At 45.3% G+C, this 20,540-nt stretch overlaps 1 protein-coding gene across 3 annotated transcripts in view; it reads left to right on the top strand.

Moving 5' to 3' along the window:
* Positions 1-20,540, top strand: part of DCAF1 (DDB1 and CUL4 associated factor 1) — a 1,932,496-nt gene that overhangs the window by 255,932 nt on the left and 1,656,024 nt on the right. For 2 of the 3 annotated variants that reach the window (XM_069644105.1, XM_069644103.1), the window contains exons 6-7: positions 7,532-7,672; positions 14,672-15,169. In XM_069644105.1, coding sequence (XP_069500206.1) covers positions 7,532-7,672; positions 14,672-15,169 — 639 coding nt within the window. The remainder of the gene's footprint in view (positions 1-7,531; positions 7,673-14,671; positions 15,170-20,540) is intronic. The other variant, XM_069644104.1, reaches the window with a different exon arrangement.

The raw sequence follows: 20,540 nt of genomic DNA, 5'->3' as shown, positions 1-20,540 counted from the left end.
TTTCAAAGTTACCGCACCGAATGTTCAGTTCTCTGCTAATTCCCTTTAACCTTAGAGATCCCCCAGCTCTTTTGCTGCACTCTGTATTTTCTCTGACTAGGATTTTTCTGATTCTACTGTTTTATGGAGTCTGGTAAACTCCATAGGCATCTGTTTTTTTTCTTAGTGACACACAGAGAGCGGGTGACTTTGTGAGCGGATGACTTTGAGAGCGGATGATTTTAAGAGCGGATAAGCGTGGGGAACACATGAGTCTGGGCAGCGCATGAGTGTGGGGAGCGCACGACTGATTATGGACTGAACGAATGTCCTACCTCGTCCAGTATGTAGACTGGACGAGTGGATAAACTACACGAGCATATAGTCTGGACAAATGTCTAGACCTGACGAAGTGTGCGGCCTGGACGAGGGTGCGGTCTGGACGAGGGTGCGAACCAAACGTAGGGTGCGGACTAGACGAATGTGTGGAGCGGTCAAGTATGAGGAACGGACGATTATGTGCAACGGACGATACTTAACATGCCTTGGAATGAAGGAAACTCTTGAAAACATACATCACGCCACACCCCACGCTTACCCTCTCCCTTACACCACCACTCATCTAGAACGCAGAGATACTATGACACCATTCGGTATAACTGTTCCCATATCTACATCTCCCGCTTACTCCACATCACTCTAAGTAAACATTGCTGGTTTCTCACCACCCAGCCAGGCGTTCTTCTCAGGCCTAACGCAGCCAAACTCGTTCCGGATAAAGCCGACCAGAACGAACACATACTCCTGATCTCTCAACCACCACACCTACAGCTATGAAGCAGCTACCACTTGTTTTCGCACTAGCTGCACACATACATGGTGCGCACACGCACTTTTTGACTCCCCCCTACTCTCTCTACTGACCTGAACTTCGGTTCCCAAGGGCGTTCAACCTACCAGCGCCTTCAGACCATACCAATGGTATATAAGGCGCTATATAAATGCAAAATAACATAACATAACATAACACAGCACCCACTGTGCAGTGCCACTGAAAAGTCCTTTCGACTTAAGGTTTAAATACCTTTTTCTTTTGAGAACTGCAGTTCCCAAGACTAGTAGGATGACTTTTGTCTTAGTGTTGGGTAGATATTTGGGGTACCACACTTATGGTGTACTACAACAACCTCAGCCTCCTGTCAATAGGACCCAACCTTGTGTAGAAGTCGGAACTATACAGGTGTGTAGTGTGGTAGAGCAGCCAGGCACATCTCAAGAGGGGTCAATGTGAGCAGTAGATTAGTTACACCAAGATTCAGAATGACAATTATTCAAACAAACACTTAAACTCAAGGTTTCTTAGTAAAACAATACATTATTTATTTACTGGTCATTTCACATAAGCCTTCTTAGAAGGGAGCAATATAATGGCAACACACAAATACCTTCAGAAAACGCACACTTTTAGTTTCTAAATCAGCTAGCACCCATTGGGGATGCCACACACACTTCCTACACCCTCAGGTGACATCAATTGATGTGGACATTGATATGTTACTGTTGGCATTTAGAATAGTCAGAGTTGGGTTAAAGCAAAGGTTATTAGAATAAACAAGAGATCACAATTATTCTTAGCAGGCAAAAACTTTCCAACCCTCCCCAATGTCAGACAAGGGAAGAGTCTTTCAGTGGAAATGGGTTAGGCCAAAGTCAATAGGCGAAAATCTATGTAGCTGAACCACTTCTTGCAGGTAAGTAGAAAAGTCTTTGCACGATGTCTTTAGTGAAAAAGCAGCAGCAATGTAGGGCCACAAGCTGTTAGGCTTGTGAAGAGTAAAAACAAATCTACAACAAGAGGGAAGTTCTCTTAGACTTTACAGTACCTTCAGTGTGAAGAAAAGCAGCAGATGACTTCTGTTCCTGTGCAGCTCTGCAGATCCTGGTGTTCCTGGGCCTCAGTCGTGGGCCCAAGAGGGAGGACTCCTGCGGCTCCTGAACTGCAATGGGACGGTTACCGACAGCACCCGCTATCTTCAAACAAGTGGCAATTCGGTGTTTCAGCTCCTCGCATCTACCGCAATCAGCAACACCGCGGTTCCTGGCTGTCGAGGTGGGCTTTCCTTGCATCTGGGGTCCAGCACTCTGTTGAGGTGGCTCAGGCTCTTCCAGTCCTGCTTCCTGGGAGTGCGGAGGATCTTCCTGGAGCTCTTGGCCAGCTTAAAAGCAACACACACAATCTGGTGTTCTTGTCCCTGGTTATTCGGTTCTAGCAGCAACTCTGTGGAATTTCAACTAGCTTCGAGACAGATGTCCAGGTGGCTTACTTTGCAGTTGATTGGTCCCACCAACTCAAAGGGAGAAGTCGTCCTTGCAGGCGATTCTCTGTCGATGTGAATTTGGAGCTTCAGCACAGCAGCAGGGCTTCACCGGACAAATGGTCCAGGAGTTGCAGTAGGCGTCTTCAAGTTCTTCTTTGGATTCCTTCGTCCAGTGGTCGACTCTGCTTTCGAAGCCAAAATCCTCGCCTTTTATGCAGAGTTCTCCCATTCATTCCAGCCTGGCTGTCAATCACCCAGCAGGGTGGCTGTGCTTGCCGGACAGCCGGCCGGCCAATCACCCAGGAGTGCATTCCTGTCTCCTAGGAGACTAAGCATAGGGAGTTTCAGGCACCTCCCTCACTTCCTGCCCCCACCAGACACCTCGGAGCCAGGGGCGGGTTTCACTCGTGAAGCCCCGCCAAAGACAAAATTAACAAACGCACCAAATCTGGTTTGGCGCGCAGAGTAAATCTCAAGAAGGACCAAAACAAGAAATGACGAAAAAAGAAGACTGGGCCATTTTGACAAAAATGGCACCCAAGGGTGCTTTACTGCAGCTGCTAACGCAGCCCGTGGTAAAGGCACACCACAGTAGTAAAAAGTATCCCTTCCAGCACTCTATAGTAAGATAGTGTGTGCTGGGTCTAAAGTTACAATTTGCAAAGTAAAGTCAATTTCACTTTACTGCTCTGGGAAACAGGAGTTATTCCAGAGAAAAAGGTATTTAAACCTTTGGTGAAATCTGAAAGTCTTCCCTGTAGCACTGCACTGAAGGTGATGTATACTACAATGTAAAAGATGCTTTGGAGTTTGTCAGACTCCATCAACCAGAAGATACACAGAGAAAAATATACTTTAAAATACATGAGAGAGTGGGAAAAAGGGTCTCTCTCTCTCCAGGTAAAAATGAAAAAGTCCTAGAGTCCAGCAAAAGAGCTGGGGGTCTCTAAGGTAGAGAGGAATTTGCACATTTCTGAGAATTCTCCCTATGTGGGGTGCTGGGGTTGATGGGGAGTTGCATAGTAACTCCTTATGTAACATTTTGTTACACTGACTGACTGACTTAAATGGCTGGTGGCAGTGGACACTTTACTACCGTTTGTGCAGGGTTCTAGCAGGCTTATTTCTCAGCGGCAGTACAGCACCCATGGGTGACCATCTGCCAAAATGGCCAAAATGGCCCTGTCTTCGTTTGTCCGTTCCTTCCTGGCTTTTACTTTGTCGTTTAGACTAGGTTTGAGTCCTTTGTGTGTTTTGCCTTTGGCGGGCTTCAGCCCTAAAGCCCGCCCAGGCTCCAGTGTGTTTAGAAAGGCAGGAAGTGTGAGGGGAGCCCGAAACTCCACTTGCCTTTGTCTGTAGGTATGCCTGGCTGAAACCAGTTCTAACTGGGCAACTGGCTGTCGTGGAGGACAGCCCTGCCCAGGTGATTGATAGCTGCATGGCTGTGAATGAAAGTATAAAAGGAGAGTATTTTGGACTACAGGCACAGTCGACCACTGGAACAAGACATCCGACGAAGAGGACGAGCAAAAAAGACGCCTGAAGCACCTTCCAGGACCGCAAAAGCACTGGTGAAGCCTTGCAGCTGTGCGGACCATGTTTTCACATTGACAGGGAAGATCTGCTAAGGATGTCTAATTCCCTTAAACTGTTGGGATCAACTACCCTTGAGACCTGCTTTGTTTTGGCTCAACCCCTGACTTGCTGCGACCTTCCTGGGTTGCAATATCTCAATACCTGTGATACCTGGACCATCATCGAGTGCATCGTCTCCCGAAGAACGAATCTGGCTGAATCTTCGCAGGCATCCGCGGGGACCTACAGAAGCAGGAATTCTTCCATCAAAAATCCCCTCACCAGGGTTCAGGACCGAGTGACTGAGGAAAATCCAACTGGGATATTCATTCCTCCGTGGCGCTGAGAAAAAGGCACCAAAACCACAAGAGCCGCTGATGTGAGTGGAATCCATTGCTTCCGACTCCCTCCTCAGAGTGATGCCGCAAAAGCCTGCCAACGTCCCCCCACCCCCCTGTAAAGCCAGCTGTAAAATCTTTAAGGTACTTTGGGGCTTTGGGTGTAACTTCCTTGTGCCATTTTTCTTTGCTTCCTGGCTTGCGAAGTGCTATTTTCACCCATCTAGAGTTGACCTCTGTTAGGGAGTATTCTCAGAAATGTGCTAATTCCCTCCACCTTACAGACTCCCAGCAACTTTCCTGGATTTTGAGGACTTCATTTTTGTTAACCTGGAGAGAGTGAGAGTGTGACCCTTTTTCCCACACTCTCGTGTGTTTTTAATGTGATTTTGTACACAGTTTCTTTTAGTTATGGAGTCTGACAAACTCCATAGGCATCATCTTGTACATTGTGTCACACAGCACCTTCAGTGCAGTGACACAGGGAAGTCTTTCAGATTTCCCAAGGTTTAACTACCTTCTCTGGGATAAACTACTGTTTCCCACAGCAGTAAAGTAAAAGTGACTTTACTTACCCGTATACATTTCTAGACCCAGCACACCCTATCTTACAATAGAGTGCTGGAGGGGTTACTTAGTATCCCTTGTCTAGCTACTCATGTACCATTTTTGTTACCCTTTCCTCACTGAATGGCTGGTGGCAGTGGTGTCATCCGAACTACCATGGTTTGCATTTACTGCGACCCGCGAACATGGCTCCGGTAAAGCAACCGCGGGAGACTTCTTTTTCAAAATGGCAGAGCCATCTTTCACAAAATGATCAGGAAGTGAGGGAGGTGCCCGAAACACCCTGTGCTTAGTCTCCTAGGAGACCCAAATGCACTCTGTGGTGATTGGCTGGCTGTCTGTCCGGCAAGGACAGCCACACTGCTCAGTGAGTGACAACTAATCTGGAATGAATGGGAGTAATCTGGAATGAATGGGAGATAACTGAATAAAAGGCAAGTCTTTTGGCTTGGAAGGCAGAATCGACCACTGGATGAAGGAACCGAAGAAGAACTTGAAGAGGATGCCTGCTGCTACTCCTGGACTGTTGGTTTGCCCGGTGAAGCCCTGCTGTAGTGCTGAATCGGCAAGTTCACATCGACGGAGAAGCCCCTGCAAGAACGACTTCTCCCCTTGAGTTGATGGGTCCAATAAACTCCAAAGTAAGCCACTTGGACATCCATCTCGGAGCTGGTTGAATTTCCACAGGTGCAGGAAACTGTATAGCCAGGGAGAGGAACACCAGATTGTGTGCGTTGCTTTTAAGCTGGTGTAAAGCTTTTGGAAGATCCTCCGGACTTCCACGAAGTAGGACTGACCAAGCCTGAGCCTCCTCAGCTGAGTACGGGACCCCAGAAGCCAGGACAGTCCACCTTATCTGAGTAGCTGAAACACGAAACATCCACTGAAAGTGAAGTTTGGCGGGTGCAAGTTTTAACCGTCCCAGTGCAGTGCAGGAGTCACCCGACGTCCTCCCTCTTGTCCCCACGACTGAGGCCCAGGAACAGCGAGATTTGCAGAGCTGCACACGAACAGAGGTCATCAGCTGCATCTTTTTCTTAATTCAAAGGTACTGTAAAACAAGACTGAGAGAACTTACCTCTCACTGTAAAAGTGCTTGAAACTTCTACAACTCACAAGTCTAATCAGCGTGTGTCCCTACATCTGATTCTTTTTTTCTCAAAGATTCCTAAGAACTTGTGGCAACTTTTCCATTTACTTACCAGAAGTGCTTTATCCAATACAATACTCTTGCCTATTGACTTTGGCTTAGCCTATTGCATTTTATTGACTCTTCTAGTGAACTCTAAAAGTATTGCACTGCTTATGAATATTTGTGGTCTCTTGTGTTCTAAATGATCTTTACCTTTTACCAAGTCCCAAGAGCATTCTGAATGCCAACAGTAAGATATTAATGTTCCCAGCACCCTTGTTACTAAAGTCACCTGTGGGTGTAGGTTGCGTCTGTGGGCCATCCCAAAGGGGTCTTTTCTGATTCAGAAACTCAGTGTGTACTGTATTCAAGTGTATGTGTATCTTACTATTCTATTGCTCCCTTCTAAGGAAGGCTGTATAACTGACTGATACATTAATAATTGTTTATGCAAGAAGTGTAAGAGTTTATTTAAATACTTGTAACTGTGAACCTTTGTGTAACTCCACTACAGCTCACATTTCCCCTCTTGAGATAAGCCTTGCTGCTCAACACGCTACCAAAACTGTGTAGCACAAGCTTATACCAAAGGTTGGTTTGCCTAATACCTGTAGTCCTAGTTGTTTGTGGTGTTCCCAGAGGGTACTGCATTCACACTTTGCCTAACAACCTCGACTCACTTGTGCAGACCTTGAGCTCCTGGATTTCAAGAACTACTGACTGATTAACTTTTTTTTCGAAGAACTGCATCAGAACTAGAACTATCCACTTGACTTTGATTATCCAGGTTCTCTAAAGGCTCCTCTTCTCAACCCTATTGGCTTTGGCAGTGCTGGGTCCCCCGTTTGTAGTAAATTGTGTAACACATTTTTCTGCTGGGAAACAAACTAGCTGCATCCCTCTGGGAGAAAAGACTATTGTAACTGTTGCTAAAGTGTATTCTATCTAACTTTGAAACTTTCCCTCCCAAACTCGATGTGTAATGGTGATGCTTATATAAGTGCTCTTCCTGACCTGTTTTGATGTCACTCCGTATGCTTGGAACTATGTAGCATAGAAAGAAATTACTTGCAGGCATTATTGATCCTTTGATTTAAATGAATTTTCCATTGAATGTTATTACTAGTTGCTGCCTTTTTAGTTTGATTTACCTTGTGTTTATATAAATAAATATTTTAATATAACTCTGTGTGTAAGTGTTTACTTGGATCCTTGTTTTTACTGGTTTCAGTGTACTGCTCTACAGCTCAGTGCCACTCCCAAGATAAGCCTTGCTACTCAGCCACCCTACCGACTTGTGTAGTACAGCCCTATGTTAAGAGTTGGGTCCCTAATTTCAAGAGATGTCTTAAGTCCCACACCAGTTGTACTTTAGAAAAACGTATCTAACAAATAGCAATAGGCTTTTGATCACTGGGGACTCTTCCTACCTTTTAGAGACTACTATTCCCATAGTACTAGTGAGATCTATGCCGAGTCAGTTTAGTATGCACAATGCAAATGGTCATTCGTTGAATCAAATTATATTGAACATTTTGGATTTATGACAGACCAAGCTACAGAGTGGTGGACTTTTAAAATCACATTTTAATTATGCAGAACCTTTTTGTCTTTTTTGCCAGCAGGAGGGAATTGTGGAAAATTTATTCAAATGGTCCCGTGAAGCTGAGCAGCCTCTGAAGACGTATGCCACCGGACTGCTGGGCGGGGCAATGGAGAACCAAGATATTGCTGCCAATTACAGGGAAGAAAACTCCCAGATGGTAAATATCTACCTCGCACACCCTAGAGCTATTGGTACACTACGTCCTTACATTTAAACCCATATCTTCTACTGTCTGAAATATGCACATTTGAGACCTACTAAGTCATGGCAGATTATATCTTAAATTATTGGGGCTACTGCCGTTAGGGTTTCTGTTGGGGGGCATCTGTCCGACCCGACATATTCAGATAAATATATAGGATATAGTTATTACGGTTAAGTAGAGCGTCAGTTAAAATGTTGCTTTCATCAACCTCTGAATCCAACAAAAGCCCATCATCACACATGTTTTTCTCACACTGATATCCTGATGGTAATTTTGGATAGGCTCTTCGTCATGGATGCTCCCTTTACTAGAACGGGGAGGCTGGGGTTACCGTTTTGCCTCAAAGGGACAAACAATTCTCACTAAATGGTAGATTGGGCTTACTGAGCACTCAGGATAATCCAACTATACCCTATGCATCCAAAGCATTGTCTTTGACTTGTTAGCATTTCAAGCTTGTTCTTCTGACTGTCTTTGCAGATGGACTTTTTACACCACAGGAGCCTACCTTATTTTCCTGGCACTAATTGGGAGCGCTAGGCTCCTCTGCATCTTTTACTTGTTCTCTCAGCAAACGGTATACTGGTGTTTCGCCGAGCCATTTTTATGGCTTTTTTTTACAAGTACACTTTGCCGAAATAATTCATCGCAATTTGGGAGGTGGGGCGTAGGGCAGATAAGGGGTTGGGGGTGTTGGGAATAGTTAAACATTGATAGGGGTGGGGAAGTTTCGAGGGGGGGGGGAACAGAGGGGGAGTAACCCTCCCCCATAGAAATGTCAATTTTTATTTTTTCTCTGAAAAGTTATTCGTAAAAATATCAGTTGTAAAAATGACTGCTAATGAAATGACATGGAACCCAGCAAACGCATGTGGAAAATACCTACCCCGTCTATTTCCAGCAGAGTTTATTCTGTTTCTTTCTACTCATTGAAGTTGGTTTCTTTCTATTCACTGGTTGCCTGCTGCAGAGCATTATAGCTGACTAAGCTATCTGTTTAGAAATACAAGCTGCTGTTACACCAATCAATGGATATGTTTCTGATAGTGGCTGTTATGGAGAATTATCAGAAATGTCCAAATTCCTTTCTACCTTAGACACCCAGCACTTTTGCTGGACTCAAGGACTTTTAAATTTTGAACCTGGAGAGAGTGAGACCTTTTTCCCACTCTCTCATGTATTTTTCTGATTGTTAACTCTGTGTTTCCTTATGTTGTTGGAGTCTGAAAAACTCCATAGGCATGTTTTTGCATTGTCACACAGCACCTTTAGTGCAGTGACACAGGGAAGTCTTTCAGATTTCCCAAGGTTTAAATACCTTTCTCTTGGATTAACTACTGTTTCCAAGAGCAGTAAAGTGAAATTAACTGTACTTACATTTTACCTTTCTAGACCCAGCAATAGGGTGCTGGAGGGATTACTTAGTAACCCCTTTGTCTAGCTTCTCATGTAACATTTTTTATGTTACCCTTAACACAAATTATGGCTGGTGGCAGTGGTTACATTTTACTACTGTGTTGCGTCTTTACCGCGGGCGTGTTCGCAGCTGCGGTAAAGCACCCATGGGCGCCATTTTGATCAAAATGGCCTCGGTCTTCTTTTTTCGCCATTTCTTGTTGTTTTGATCCTCCTTGAGATTTACTCTGCACGCCAAAGCAGGTTTGGTCCCTTTGTTCGTTTCGTCTTTGGCGGGCTTCACAAGTGAAACCCGCCTCTGACTCCAGAGAGTCTGGTGGGGGCTGGCAGTGAGGGAGGTGCCCGGAACTCCCTGTGCTTAGTCTCCTAGGAGACAGGAATGCACTCCTTGGTGATTGGCCAGCTGGCTGCCCGGCAAGGACAGCCACCTTGCTGGGTGATTGACAGCTAGGCTGGAATTAATGGGAGAAACCTGCATAAAAGGCAAGGCTTTTTATCTGGAAGGCAGACGACCACTGGACGAAGGAATCCTAAGAAGAACTGGAAGAAGATGCCTGCTGCAACTCCTGGACCGTTGGTTTGCCCGGTGAAGCCCTGCTGCTGTGCTGAAGCTCCAAGTTCGCCTCGACAGAGAAGCCCTGCAAAGATGACTTCTCCCCTTGAGTTGGTGGGACCAATCAATTCACAATTAAGCCACCTGGACATCTGTCGTGGAGCTGGTAGAATTTCCACAGGGTGCTGCAGGAAACCGTATTGCCAGGGAGAGGAACACCAGTTTGTGTGCGTTGCTTTAAGTTGGCCAAGAGACTCCAGGAAGATCCTTTGAACTCCCAGGAAGCAGGACTCAACAGAGTGCAGGACCCCAGATGCAATGAAGGTCCATCTCGACCGCCAGAAACCGTGGTGGTGCTGTTTGCAGTAGACGCGGGGAGCTGCAACACCGAAGAGCCACTGATTTTAAGTTTGCCAGTTGCGGTCGGTGACCATCCCGTTGTGGTGCAGTAGTCCCCCAGAGTTCTCCCTCTTGTCCCCACGACTGAGGCCCAGGAACAAGCAGGACCTGCAGACCTGCACAGGAACCAGGATCACCAGCTGCATCTTTTCTTCAAACCAAAGGTACTGTAAAGTCTGAGAGAACTTACCTCTCACTGTAGGTTTGCTTCTAAGCTTCTACTTCACAAATTTCCCGGCTTGTGGCTCTACATTTGATTCTTCTTTCTTCTTCAAAAACGTTTAAAACATTGTGCAAAGACTTTTATTCACCTTTAAGAAGTGCTCCAGTTGCCAAGACTTTTGCCCTTTGACATTGGCTTAGCCTAGTTCCCTAAGAGCTCTTCTCTCCTCTGTCGTTGTGTTACACCTATCCTTCTAGGAAGGGGTTAAACTATTCTGCATTTGGGGGGAGAAAGGGTTTGAAAGTATCTGCCTTGTTTGCTAAGTACATTTGAGATTGCTTGTTCATTCTGTTGAATCTTTTTACATTCTCTCTGCCTACTCTAGATGTAACAGTAATATATTAATACCAACTGCATCCTAGTTATTTAAGTCACCTGTGGGTGTAGGAAGTGTCTGTATGCCATCCCCAATGGGAATTACTGAATCTAAAGAAACCGAAAAGTGTGGCTTTTTGAAGTGTATTTCAGTGTTGCTTTTATATTGCTCCCTTCTGAAGAAGGCGTATTTAAATAACTGTTACATAAATGAATAATTGTTTTATCAAGAAACCTTGAGTATGTGTCCTGAATACCTGTCACTGTGAATCTTTATGTAACTGCATTACTGCTCACATTGACCGCTCTTGAGATAAGCCTGGCTGCTCAGCTACACTACCAACCTGTGCAGTTCAGACATATACCAAAGGTTGAGTCCTATTGCCAGGAGGCTAAGGTTGTTGTAGTGCACCCTAAGGGTACTGCCCCAAATCGTTACCTAACAGTGGCTCAAAGTTTTTATTTTATTTTAAATACTCTGCTGGTGCTGGCAATAAAATGATATATAGGCTCCTAGGAAATTGGTCTTCTCTCACCAAAGAGAAGGGTGTGGTCTTGTCTGGGTGAGACTATTAAGGCCACATTTCATATTCCTGCCCATCTCTGCTACCTGGATCGAAAACACTGGTTGATTTCATATCTCTGTAGATTGCATATCTCTCGGTTTTCTCTGCATATCAATCTGTTTTCCCTGTATAGCCTTCATATGTCGCCATGTTCTTGTGCTACATCCCTACTTTCGTTTTGAGGAATTCAAAGAAACTAATAATTCGCCTTGTCAAGTGAAGATCTGACAACTATCTTTTCTATGGTAGTACAGAAACTTTGCAAAATTCGCGCATACTGCTGTAGGGAACCAGAGAAGCATTGTCTTCCAAAAAGTGAAAGCCTGTCTTTCCAAAGTCATAGCTTGAAACCTTAACTGGACTCCTGAAGACATTACTATGAATCTGAAGAGCGAAGTGGGATTTGCCTGTACTAAGAGCCAGGCCGTAAGCATTTCAAAAGATGTGCTGTTATTCTAATATTTTTCAATGGGCTTTGTGCAGTGCATCACCTTGCGTGTTATGTTATCTTGTATTTATATAGTGCCCAATGCCATAGGTTATGGCGTCATAACTATTTTTGTCTGTCAGAGGGTCAAAGGATGAGTATGACAGTGCATTTAGTAGTGGGATGGAGGTGCAAAGTCTGGTAGATATTTGGGATGGTTTATAGTCATAATGTCGACAAAAAAATGTCGACAGACAAAAATGTCGAAAAAATAATGTCGAAAATAATAATGTCGACATTCTATACTTTTAATGTAAAAAGTCATAATGTCGAAAAAAAAATGTCGACATTTTTTTTTTTGACATTATGACTATAAACCCTTAAAACTATCAACACCTCACCCAACACCCCCCTGCCACCCCCCCCCCCACACCCCCCAACCACCCTTTCACCCCTCATACTCAACACATACCAATTATTTATTTATTTATTTATTTATTTAATAATTAAATAAATAAAAATTGTATTTACTATGGGGGGGTCCCCCCCCCAACCCCCCCTCACCCAACACCCCCCTGCCGCCCCCCCACACCCCCCCAACCACCCTTTCACCCCTCATACTCAACACACACCAATTATTTATTTATTTATTTATTCAATAATTAAATAAATAAAAATTGTATTTACTATGGGGGGGTCCCCCCCCCAACCCCCCCTCACCCAACACCCCCCTGCCACCCCCCCACACCCCCCCAACCACCCCTCATACTCAACACATCATATATATATTTATTTATTTATTTATGCATACACTAAATTAATGTCGAAAAAATATCGAATAATGTCGACATTTTTGTTTGTCGACATTATTGTTTTTCGACATTAATTTGTCGACATTTTGACTGTCGACATTATTGATGTCGACATTATGACTGCACACCATTTGGGATGTGGGTGAGGGATGGAAACGATGCTCAGGAAGGCATTGGAAGGAAAGTTGGGAGAGCTATGTGTAACATTGGACCACATTTAATGTGGAACTCAACTGTATTCTAGGGGGCACTGCACTGAATCGAATGGCCGCTGAAGAAAGGCGTTTGCCGTCCCAGGGTTATGACTGGAGTGTACTCATTTCATGGTGATTCCAGCCATGTGGAAGACATGCACAAGAAGACACGGACAGCTACGCCCTTCTACTTACTTCCCTAGGCCACCAACAAACATTTGGAAGGGATTGCATGTCAGAAACTCAGATTTGCCAAGTTTGAAAATAACTCCCCATGGTTACCAGAATAAATTATTTTTTTAACCAAAACCCTAGGCTTGTGCTTCTGTGTAAGACGCTTAAGGACACACAGTTGGTCTATTGCTCTGCAGTGGTCTGACTTTGAACCTTCCCCGGTGTCATGGTGAGCCAAGGCATGCCCAAAAACCAGTGTTTTTCGACCCCCGGTTCAGACTTCCTGGAGGTTCTGGAGTCCTGCTAGGATATTTATGGGAATGGTTAAATTGGTGTATGAGGCAGGAATCTTCTTAGGCTGGGCACTTATGGGAGTTAATTTACATAATCCTGTCTGACTAGCCTTCTCAACCTGGGCTGCAGTTATTGTGTACTGTTAATAGAGGGCATCGTGTAAATGTTTCTAGATCTACCTTCTCTTTTTTTTGTTTTTTTTTTTCCAGGGGATGTTGCAAGCAAAACATTATAATGAAACCGCAACTTAATATAACATGACCTAACCAGCTAATAAAAAAAAAAGGAAACGGACATTATATTCTCCCCACCATGCCACACCCTAGAAGCAGTGAATGAGTACATACAAACAAATGCATGAAAAAACAAATGGCACGCAGTTAGATTCTAGTTAACTTACAAGCTTTGGGAAAAGAACACATTGATCCCACCATGACAAGACATTGCATAACATGTTCTTCGGACACCCGTAAGTGTGAGCAGGGTTTAGGTAATACATTCTGAACACGTCCTAAGGGTGTATTTTCACCAGCAAGATTGACTATGCAGTACCAAATCTGTGTTGGCGACCACACATACTTTCTGGCTCCAACCCAATCATCAGGGGCCACCACATTCAACTTTTACATCCTCCTTCCTGAGCCACTGTAACTCCCTCTCTCCAAGACAGGAAGTTGCCATGATCATATAGGATTACTCTAGTTTCACATGCACTCTTGCATAGGATTCCGGTTTAAAGACACATTTGCAGTATAGTGCACTGTATGTCGCTAGAATAAAAGAATTTGGCGACCAACTACAAGAGCCCACGCAACCTGCTGTGAAAGTAGACGTGCACAATGAGCATGGTGTACCCTGACTGAGGGACTAGGAGCCATTCAAGGAGTAAAAACAATATTTGTGTTAGAGAAGGCCTCGTTGAGGACCCAAAAGGCTAGGATGGGACCTTTGGTTTCCTAAAGGCCAGTAATGTTTCCTTCTGTAGGAGATTTATTCTTCCAGGCTGTATCGTTATGTTTGAAGGTTGTGGCATCAAGCTTTGTTAGCTGGTATTTAGGAGGTTCTAATTGCCAGCCTCTAGAAGGTGTCTGTTTTCAAGGTGTAGGTTAACGCTTTGGCAACTGGCATTTTGCCAGACTTGTACGAACAGTTGTATGCAAAACATATATTGCCAGTTTGTTCACAAGCTATTGAGCGTGTCAGGCTATTGCAGATAGTTCCGACTTTTGGACTGGGCTTTTGTCAGCGGTATGTGGTGCTGTTGGCTTGAAGGTTTTGTTGGAGGATGGTAATGCCTTGCTAGGTCTGTTTATTCCATTGAACTTTATTGGTTCTTGACCGTACTGTCAGTTCCACAGTTTGATGATGGTGCAGGCATATATGATGTGGGCAGTTGGCATTTTAGGTTTGTGATAATGTTGCTGTGTGGGGTTTGGTATGTGCCACAGGGGTGTGGGGTTTGCACTAAGTTCTGTAGAGGGTTCTAATTTTTCTCAGTATTGTTGGTGTGAAGTTGACAGTGATTGGATGGTTTGCTACAATCTGCTTTTCACCTGTTTCTCAATTTATCTTTGGCAGGCAGCTCTGGTGCTGCATCGGTTGCGAGATTTACAGCTACAGGAAGCAGCTAACAAATTGGAATTTAAAAGGACAAGCCCTCTGAAGTTGGTCTCAGAGCCTCTGATTCCTCTTGATGAGGAGGCTGTGGATATGGATTATGGCGATACAACAGTAGATCAAGTGCCGGAGGATCCCTCAAACAATGTGGACTTCTCCTTTCATGTGGACACCAGTCGGAAGGCATGCAGGCGGTTAAACTCCATAAACAAGGGCGAAAATATTGCAGCCAAGAAGAGCCGGTTGGAGAATGACAAAGAACATTTCCGTAAGGTCAAGCAGCGGCTCGGTTTCTCCTCTTTGGAGCCAGAGCGTGTAAACAGTGAGCTCTCCAACAGCAGCTGGTCAGAGATGTCCCTTTGGGTTATAGGTGCAAGTTACACACTGTACCCTTTAACACCAGCCATAGAACAGAGGCTACTTCTGCAGTACCTTACCCCTTTGGGAGAATACCAAGAGGTGAGTAATAAAGCATTGACTTTACTGTGCATACATTGATGGACATGGGCGCCTCATGTTAATTATGCAATCTTAACACAGATACAAGAAAAACTGTCCCTGAACGTAAGGCCAATAATTGGGCTGTACTGGTTGTATCTGGCTACATATGTTATTAATCAGACTCTTGGTATTTCATGTTTTGTTGGTTGTATGGTTATGTTATTGCAGCCTATTGCTGCCTCTAGGTGCTATGGGGTAGCAACAGAGGTGTGAGGACAGGAGAGGGAGAGTAGGTGGTGTATAGACGGAAGGTGCTCTGCCATAGTTGTTGCTTGTTATTTAGGAGTTTTTTGCACAAGCCTCTTGTGAAGGCTGTACAACCACTACCCTGAAGGTGGGACAACACATCCAAACCAAAGGGGAAGCCAAACTCCTCTTAAAATGCTAACTGCAGAGCAGTCAGGCTTAACACTAGGAAAAGGGGATTTAGGCTCACACAAAGTTACTATGAACACACACACTTATCCACAGAAAATGCACCATGCTGGTATACTAACAAATATACACTTTTTTATATTTTACACATATGCCTATATTAGCATAAATACTTTAGTAAACACCATACACATAGTAAAAAAAAATATTCATATTGTACTATAAGATAGTACATGTCAAGACACTCCACAACCCTAAGTTAACATGTGGGTCCACTATGTAATGATAGGCACACAACATAATGTGATAAGGGGAGGTGGAGCGAGCCAGACAATACATGTGCAAAAGAAGTACTCTGTCATAAGATCTCGACACTCCTTGCTATATTGGGGTCCCTTCATCTGGTGATAGACAAACAACATAGAGGCAAGGGGTTGGAAAGGATGGTCACCAGAATTGTTAGTCATACAGGATCCATAGTGCCAACACCAACAAAGTCACAGTACTTCTAGACCTCTGGGTCATAGTATTTAGAAAATACGAATGCACACCAAGTAAATGGAGGATCGAGAGACGGTCCTAAAACCGACAGTTTTAGGTTGTTAGAAAGATCCCATAAAAGCAGAGGTGCTGGTATAAAAATGTATTTGGAAGGGCGTAAATATTTGCTCATGCATGCAACTGACACGGATCGTAGCGAGGTAGCCTGAACCAACCAATAGAGATTCAGGGGGGGTCTCTCCTTGGAAAACTTTTTGTATAATGGGTTAAAATGTGCATTGTACAGCCCACTTTCTGTGACAAATTGGTTAAAAAGCCAGACAGTTTGCCATCTCTTTTGTACGGTAACTCAAAAATCATCCAAGAGGTGACTCAACAAAAGTGCACAAGAGCACTTCCTAACTCATTTTCATTATGCCTTTCCTCACCGTAAATGCCAGTAAAAAAGGTCACACTGCCTGTGCCAATACATTTCCATGCTTTCTGCACCGATATATGCAGTTATTCCCATATACAAACATGCTCCTGTTTGCTTTGCTAATGATACTGTAAGAAATAATGTCCAAGGTTTGTCTGCTAATAAATGCTAGAATCCCCACATAAGAACATACTCCTGTTAGCTTTGCCATTAAAAATGCCATGCCACAGTATGAAATCATGGATGTACCAATGCAGGCCAGTCTTGATACGTAATAGCAAATAATTAGACCGAACATGTTCGCTTGATCATAGCTGCCCAATAAATACCTTGCCCTGGTAAGAAATTTTAGCTAGACTGGCTGCCCCATAATGCCGTAAGAATACTTTGTTTTTACTGGGCATATATGATCAAGCACGCATGACAAGATGGATTTTCAAAATCATCCCTGTGGACAGATTCTGAGAATCCACCCTATTCTGATGAACAGGGACAAACACGAATGTCTAGTCAAACTCTGTGTAGTTTGACTGAACAGCGGAGCATAAACTTAGGAGGGCATGAGAGTGGTGAAGGGTACATTTACGCGCTCAGAGAGCACTCACTCTTAATGATACAAGTTGGGCAGAATGTATACAAAAGGTTATTTATTTCAGCCTTTAGAAAAACTCTGGTCAAGGAAAAATCACAGGTGAGTAACACACTAAAACATTCACTACTAATAAATTCACATTCACCTTGCTTGTAGCACTAAAACTTCACTTTTAAAATACAGTTGGAAAATCTTTTTCAGGATACTGCATGTTTAGTAAAGGGCTCTGTGATTTGATCGTAGAGATTTGGATGAATGCAAAACCATTGATTTATGTTTTTTTTGCTTTTCTTTATTTTAATCTATTTGGCCGTCAGTATATGCGGGGGGAGAGCTCCCCTCCTACCCCCCTCTACCTTAATTATTACACTTACCAACCCCCCACATATATTTTTGGCCAAAAGTTTGATGGTTTTGCATTCAACCAAATCTACAGTGAAAGAATATAAAGGAGTTGGCAATCACCATACAATAATTAAGGTACTATCCTCAAAATAAGTCCTTCCCTAGCTAAAATGAAGTGGCCCAGAGCCCTTAGTCATGTTCCAACAAAGGTATTTTCAGGAGGGTAGGCATCTCTTTGAGAATGTTGAATGGTTGACTTGTGTCAACAAGTAGTTTCTAAGTGTTTTGAAGTACAATAAAAACAATAGGAAAGTCTTTAAAAGACCCTCTCTCAGTTAAACCACCTTAGGGCCAGGCGGGGATACCTGACAGGAGCACCATCGTTCAAGGCTAAGTCTCCCCTATCTTTTCAAACTGCTTCTCTATTGACTATCCTGCTCTCCTCACTAAGTCTGGTAGGAAAAAGTTTAAAAAGGACATCCTGGTCTCCAACCCAGGCCTCCCCATCGCCAACACCTAAATCAGTGCCTCCTCCAAGGAAACTCTTACCGACATCATCTTTGTAGTCCCTTTTCCAGATCTATGGACCCCTCATATGGTCTCTGTTCTCTCTCTCCTTTCCTCCCATTAATGGTGGTACCCGTTGGGACGCCCCCCTGGCCTCCTTCCTATCCTCTAAGGTCATCATTACTGTCTACTCTAATGGGACCGTCTTGGTCCAAGGCCATCAGCCCAACCTTCATCTCTTTGACAGACGCTTTCCGCACCTCATCAACTTACTTTCTTCTCCTGCTGTCCCCTCCTCCCTTTCCTTGGCTACCTTGCATTTCCCCTCCCTCTCTGCCCCCTCTCGGGCGCTCTCTACACTTCCACATAGCATACCTCTGATCTGTACCCCTCCCCGGAAGCCCTTCAAGGTGGGGAAACCTTCTCCACATTGCCACTCTTAACTCCCGCTCCGCTGTCAAACACTCCTCTGATATCTGCCGCCTTCTTGAAGAACTTGACCTCGATGTCCTTGGTCTCACTGAGACATGGTTTATGGCCAGCTCTGTCACCAGTTTTGACACGCTCCTACCTGATGGCTACAAGATCCTCTCTGTGCCCAGGCCCAATCGCTCTGAGGGTGGCGTAGCCCTTCTCTTCCCTGAGTGGATTCCTGCCTCTGTCATCCCTACGCAGGCTTACTCCCCTTTTGAATTCCTCGTCTGCAGGCTCCCTTTCGCCTAACTACTCCCTCACTGTGGCTACTATCTATCGGCCACCTGGTCAGGTTTCTTCCTTCCTCTGAGTGGACAGACCTCTCCTCCTCTCTCCTGGCCTCAACCACACAACTCCTCCTTCTTGGAGACTTCCAACATCCACCTGGATGCCTCCTGTCCCCCCTCTGAACGCTTTTGCGACTCTCTCACTCACCATTCTCCCCTCTGGCCTGACTAATACTGCAGGGCACACTCTCGATGTTTTGATCTCGCCAGACCTTCCCCTCTGTCCCTCTCTCCACTCCTCTCTCCTGGAGTAATCACTTTCTCCTATCCTCCCACCTCACCCTCCCTACCCCGCAGGCCAAGCCACCTCCGTCACTGCCACCCACCTTCTCGGTCACCCGACCCATGAAGCGTGTGTCAGTTGAGGCTTTCGCCGCCACCTTCTCACCCCCTGCTCCCCCCCTGGCTGACTCACCCTGACACAGCCCTCTCCACGCTCCACTCTTCTATATCTGATACTCTAGATATCCTTGCCCCTGTCATGAGAATCCACCTGAAGCCCAAAGCCAAGTGTAACTCCTGGTATGACTCAGACCGTGTCACCCTTAAACGCAAGTGTAGGGTTGCCGAGAGGAAATGGCGCACTTCAGGTTCATTGTCTGACAAACTGGCATGCCCCCTGCTGCAAAGACAATACCGGCTCTCCGTCCTCACCAAGAAGAGAGCTCCTATCCAAGCCCGGGTCTCTGCTGCATCTAACAACTCGGCTGAAATCTTTAAAATCTGCAAGGATCTGGCCAATCCTGCCGCAGTCTCTACCTCTCCTGTCCCTTCCCAGGCCCTCTGCACGGCACTGGCTTCTCACTTCATTTCTAAAACTCAGGACATCCTGTCCTGACTCTCCCTCTCTCACCCCCCTCCCGCTATTCCCTGCTCTTCCTCTGGCCCTCCTGCAGCCACCCCTCCTTCCTCCTTCTCTGCCTTTCCCCTTTTCTCTCCAGACAAGGTTTCTAGACAAGTCCGATCTATGAAAGTCTTGTCGAAACAGGTTCACCCCTGTTCCTCCAAAACTATCAAGGATCACATTGACTCCCTGGCACCTGCCCTGGCAGATTTCTGCAATCACTCTTTCGCCACTGGAGTCTTCCCTTCCCCCCTGAAGCACTCCCTTGTGCACCCTCTTCTTAAGAAACCCTTTGCCGACCCCTCCTGCCCTCCTGCTAACTATCGCCCAATCTCCATCACTCCCTTCCTGGGCAAGCTCCTGGAGAAACTGGCCATCTCCCAGCTCAATCTCCACACTGAATCTGTTGGTTGTCTTCATGACCATCAGTCTGGCTTCAGAGCTGCCAGAAGCACGGAAACTGCTCTCCTGAACATCCGTGAAGACCTGCTCACCAACCTTGACTCTAACACCCCTTGCGTTCTTATCTTGCGTGATCTCTCTTCTGCCTTTGACACTGTCAACCATGCCATCCGGCTCAACCGTCTCCGTAATAACCTGGGTATCACTGGTCAGGCTCTGGCGTGGCTGACTTCTTTCCTCTCCGACCGACCCTCCCAGGTCCAACTTGGGTCCTTCCTCTCCGACATCTTTTTCTGTACCTGTGGTGTCCCCCAGGGATCTAACCTCTCTCCCTGGCTGTTCAACCAATACCTGGCACTCCTTGCCCACCGCATTGCCACTCTGTCCCAACTTTCAGTGCTATGCGGATGATACCCAGCTCATTTTCAGGCTACCCTCGCCCTCCTCCTCTCCTTCCCTCATCTCTGACGGTCTGTTTGCCATCCAAGACTGGTGTGCTGTCAACGACCTCTGCCTTAATGCCAGTAAGACAGAGATTCTACTCATCGGCACACCCACTCCCTCCTTCCCAGCAGCTCTCTGGC

The sequence above is a fragment of the Ambystoma mexicanum genome, chromosome 2p (assembly GCF_040938575.1).
Source record: "Ambystoma mexicanum isolate Mex_15411 chromosome 2p, UKY_AmexF1_1, whole genome shotgun sequence".
In the NCBI taxonomy this organism is placed as follows: domain Eukaryota; kingdom Metazoa; phylum Chordata; class Amphibia; order Caudata; family Ambystomatidae; genus Ambystoma; species Ambystoma mexicanum.
This window is presented reverse-complemented; position numbering and strand designations above follow the sequence as displayed.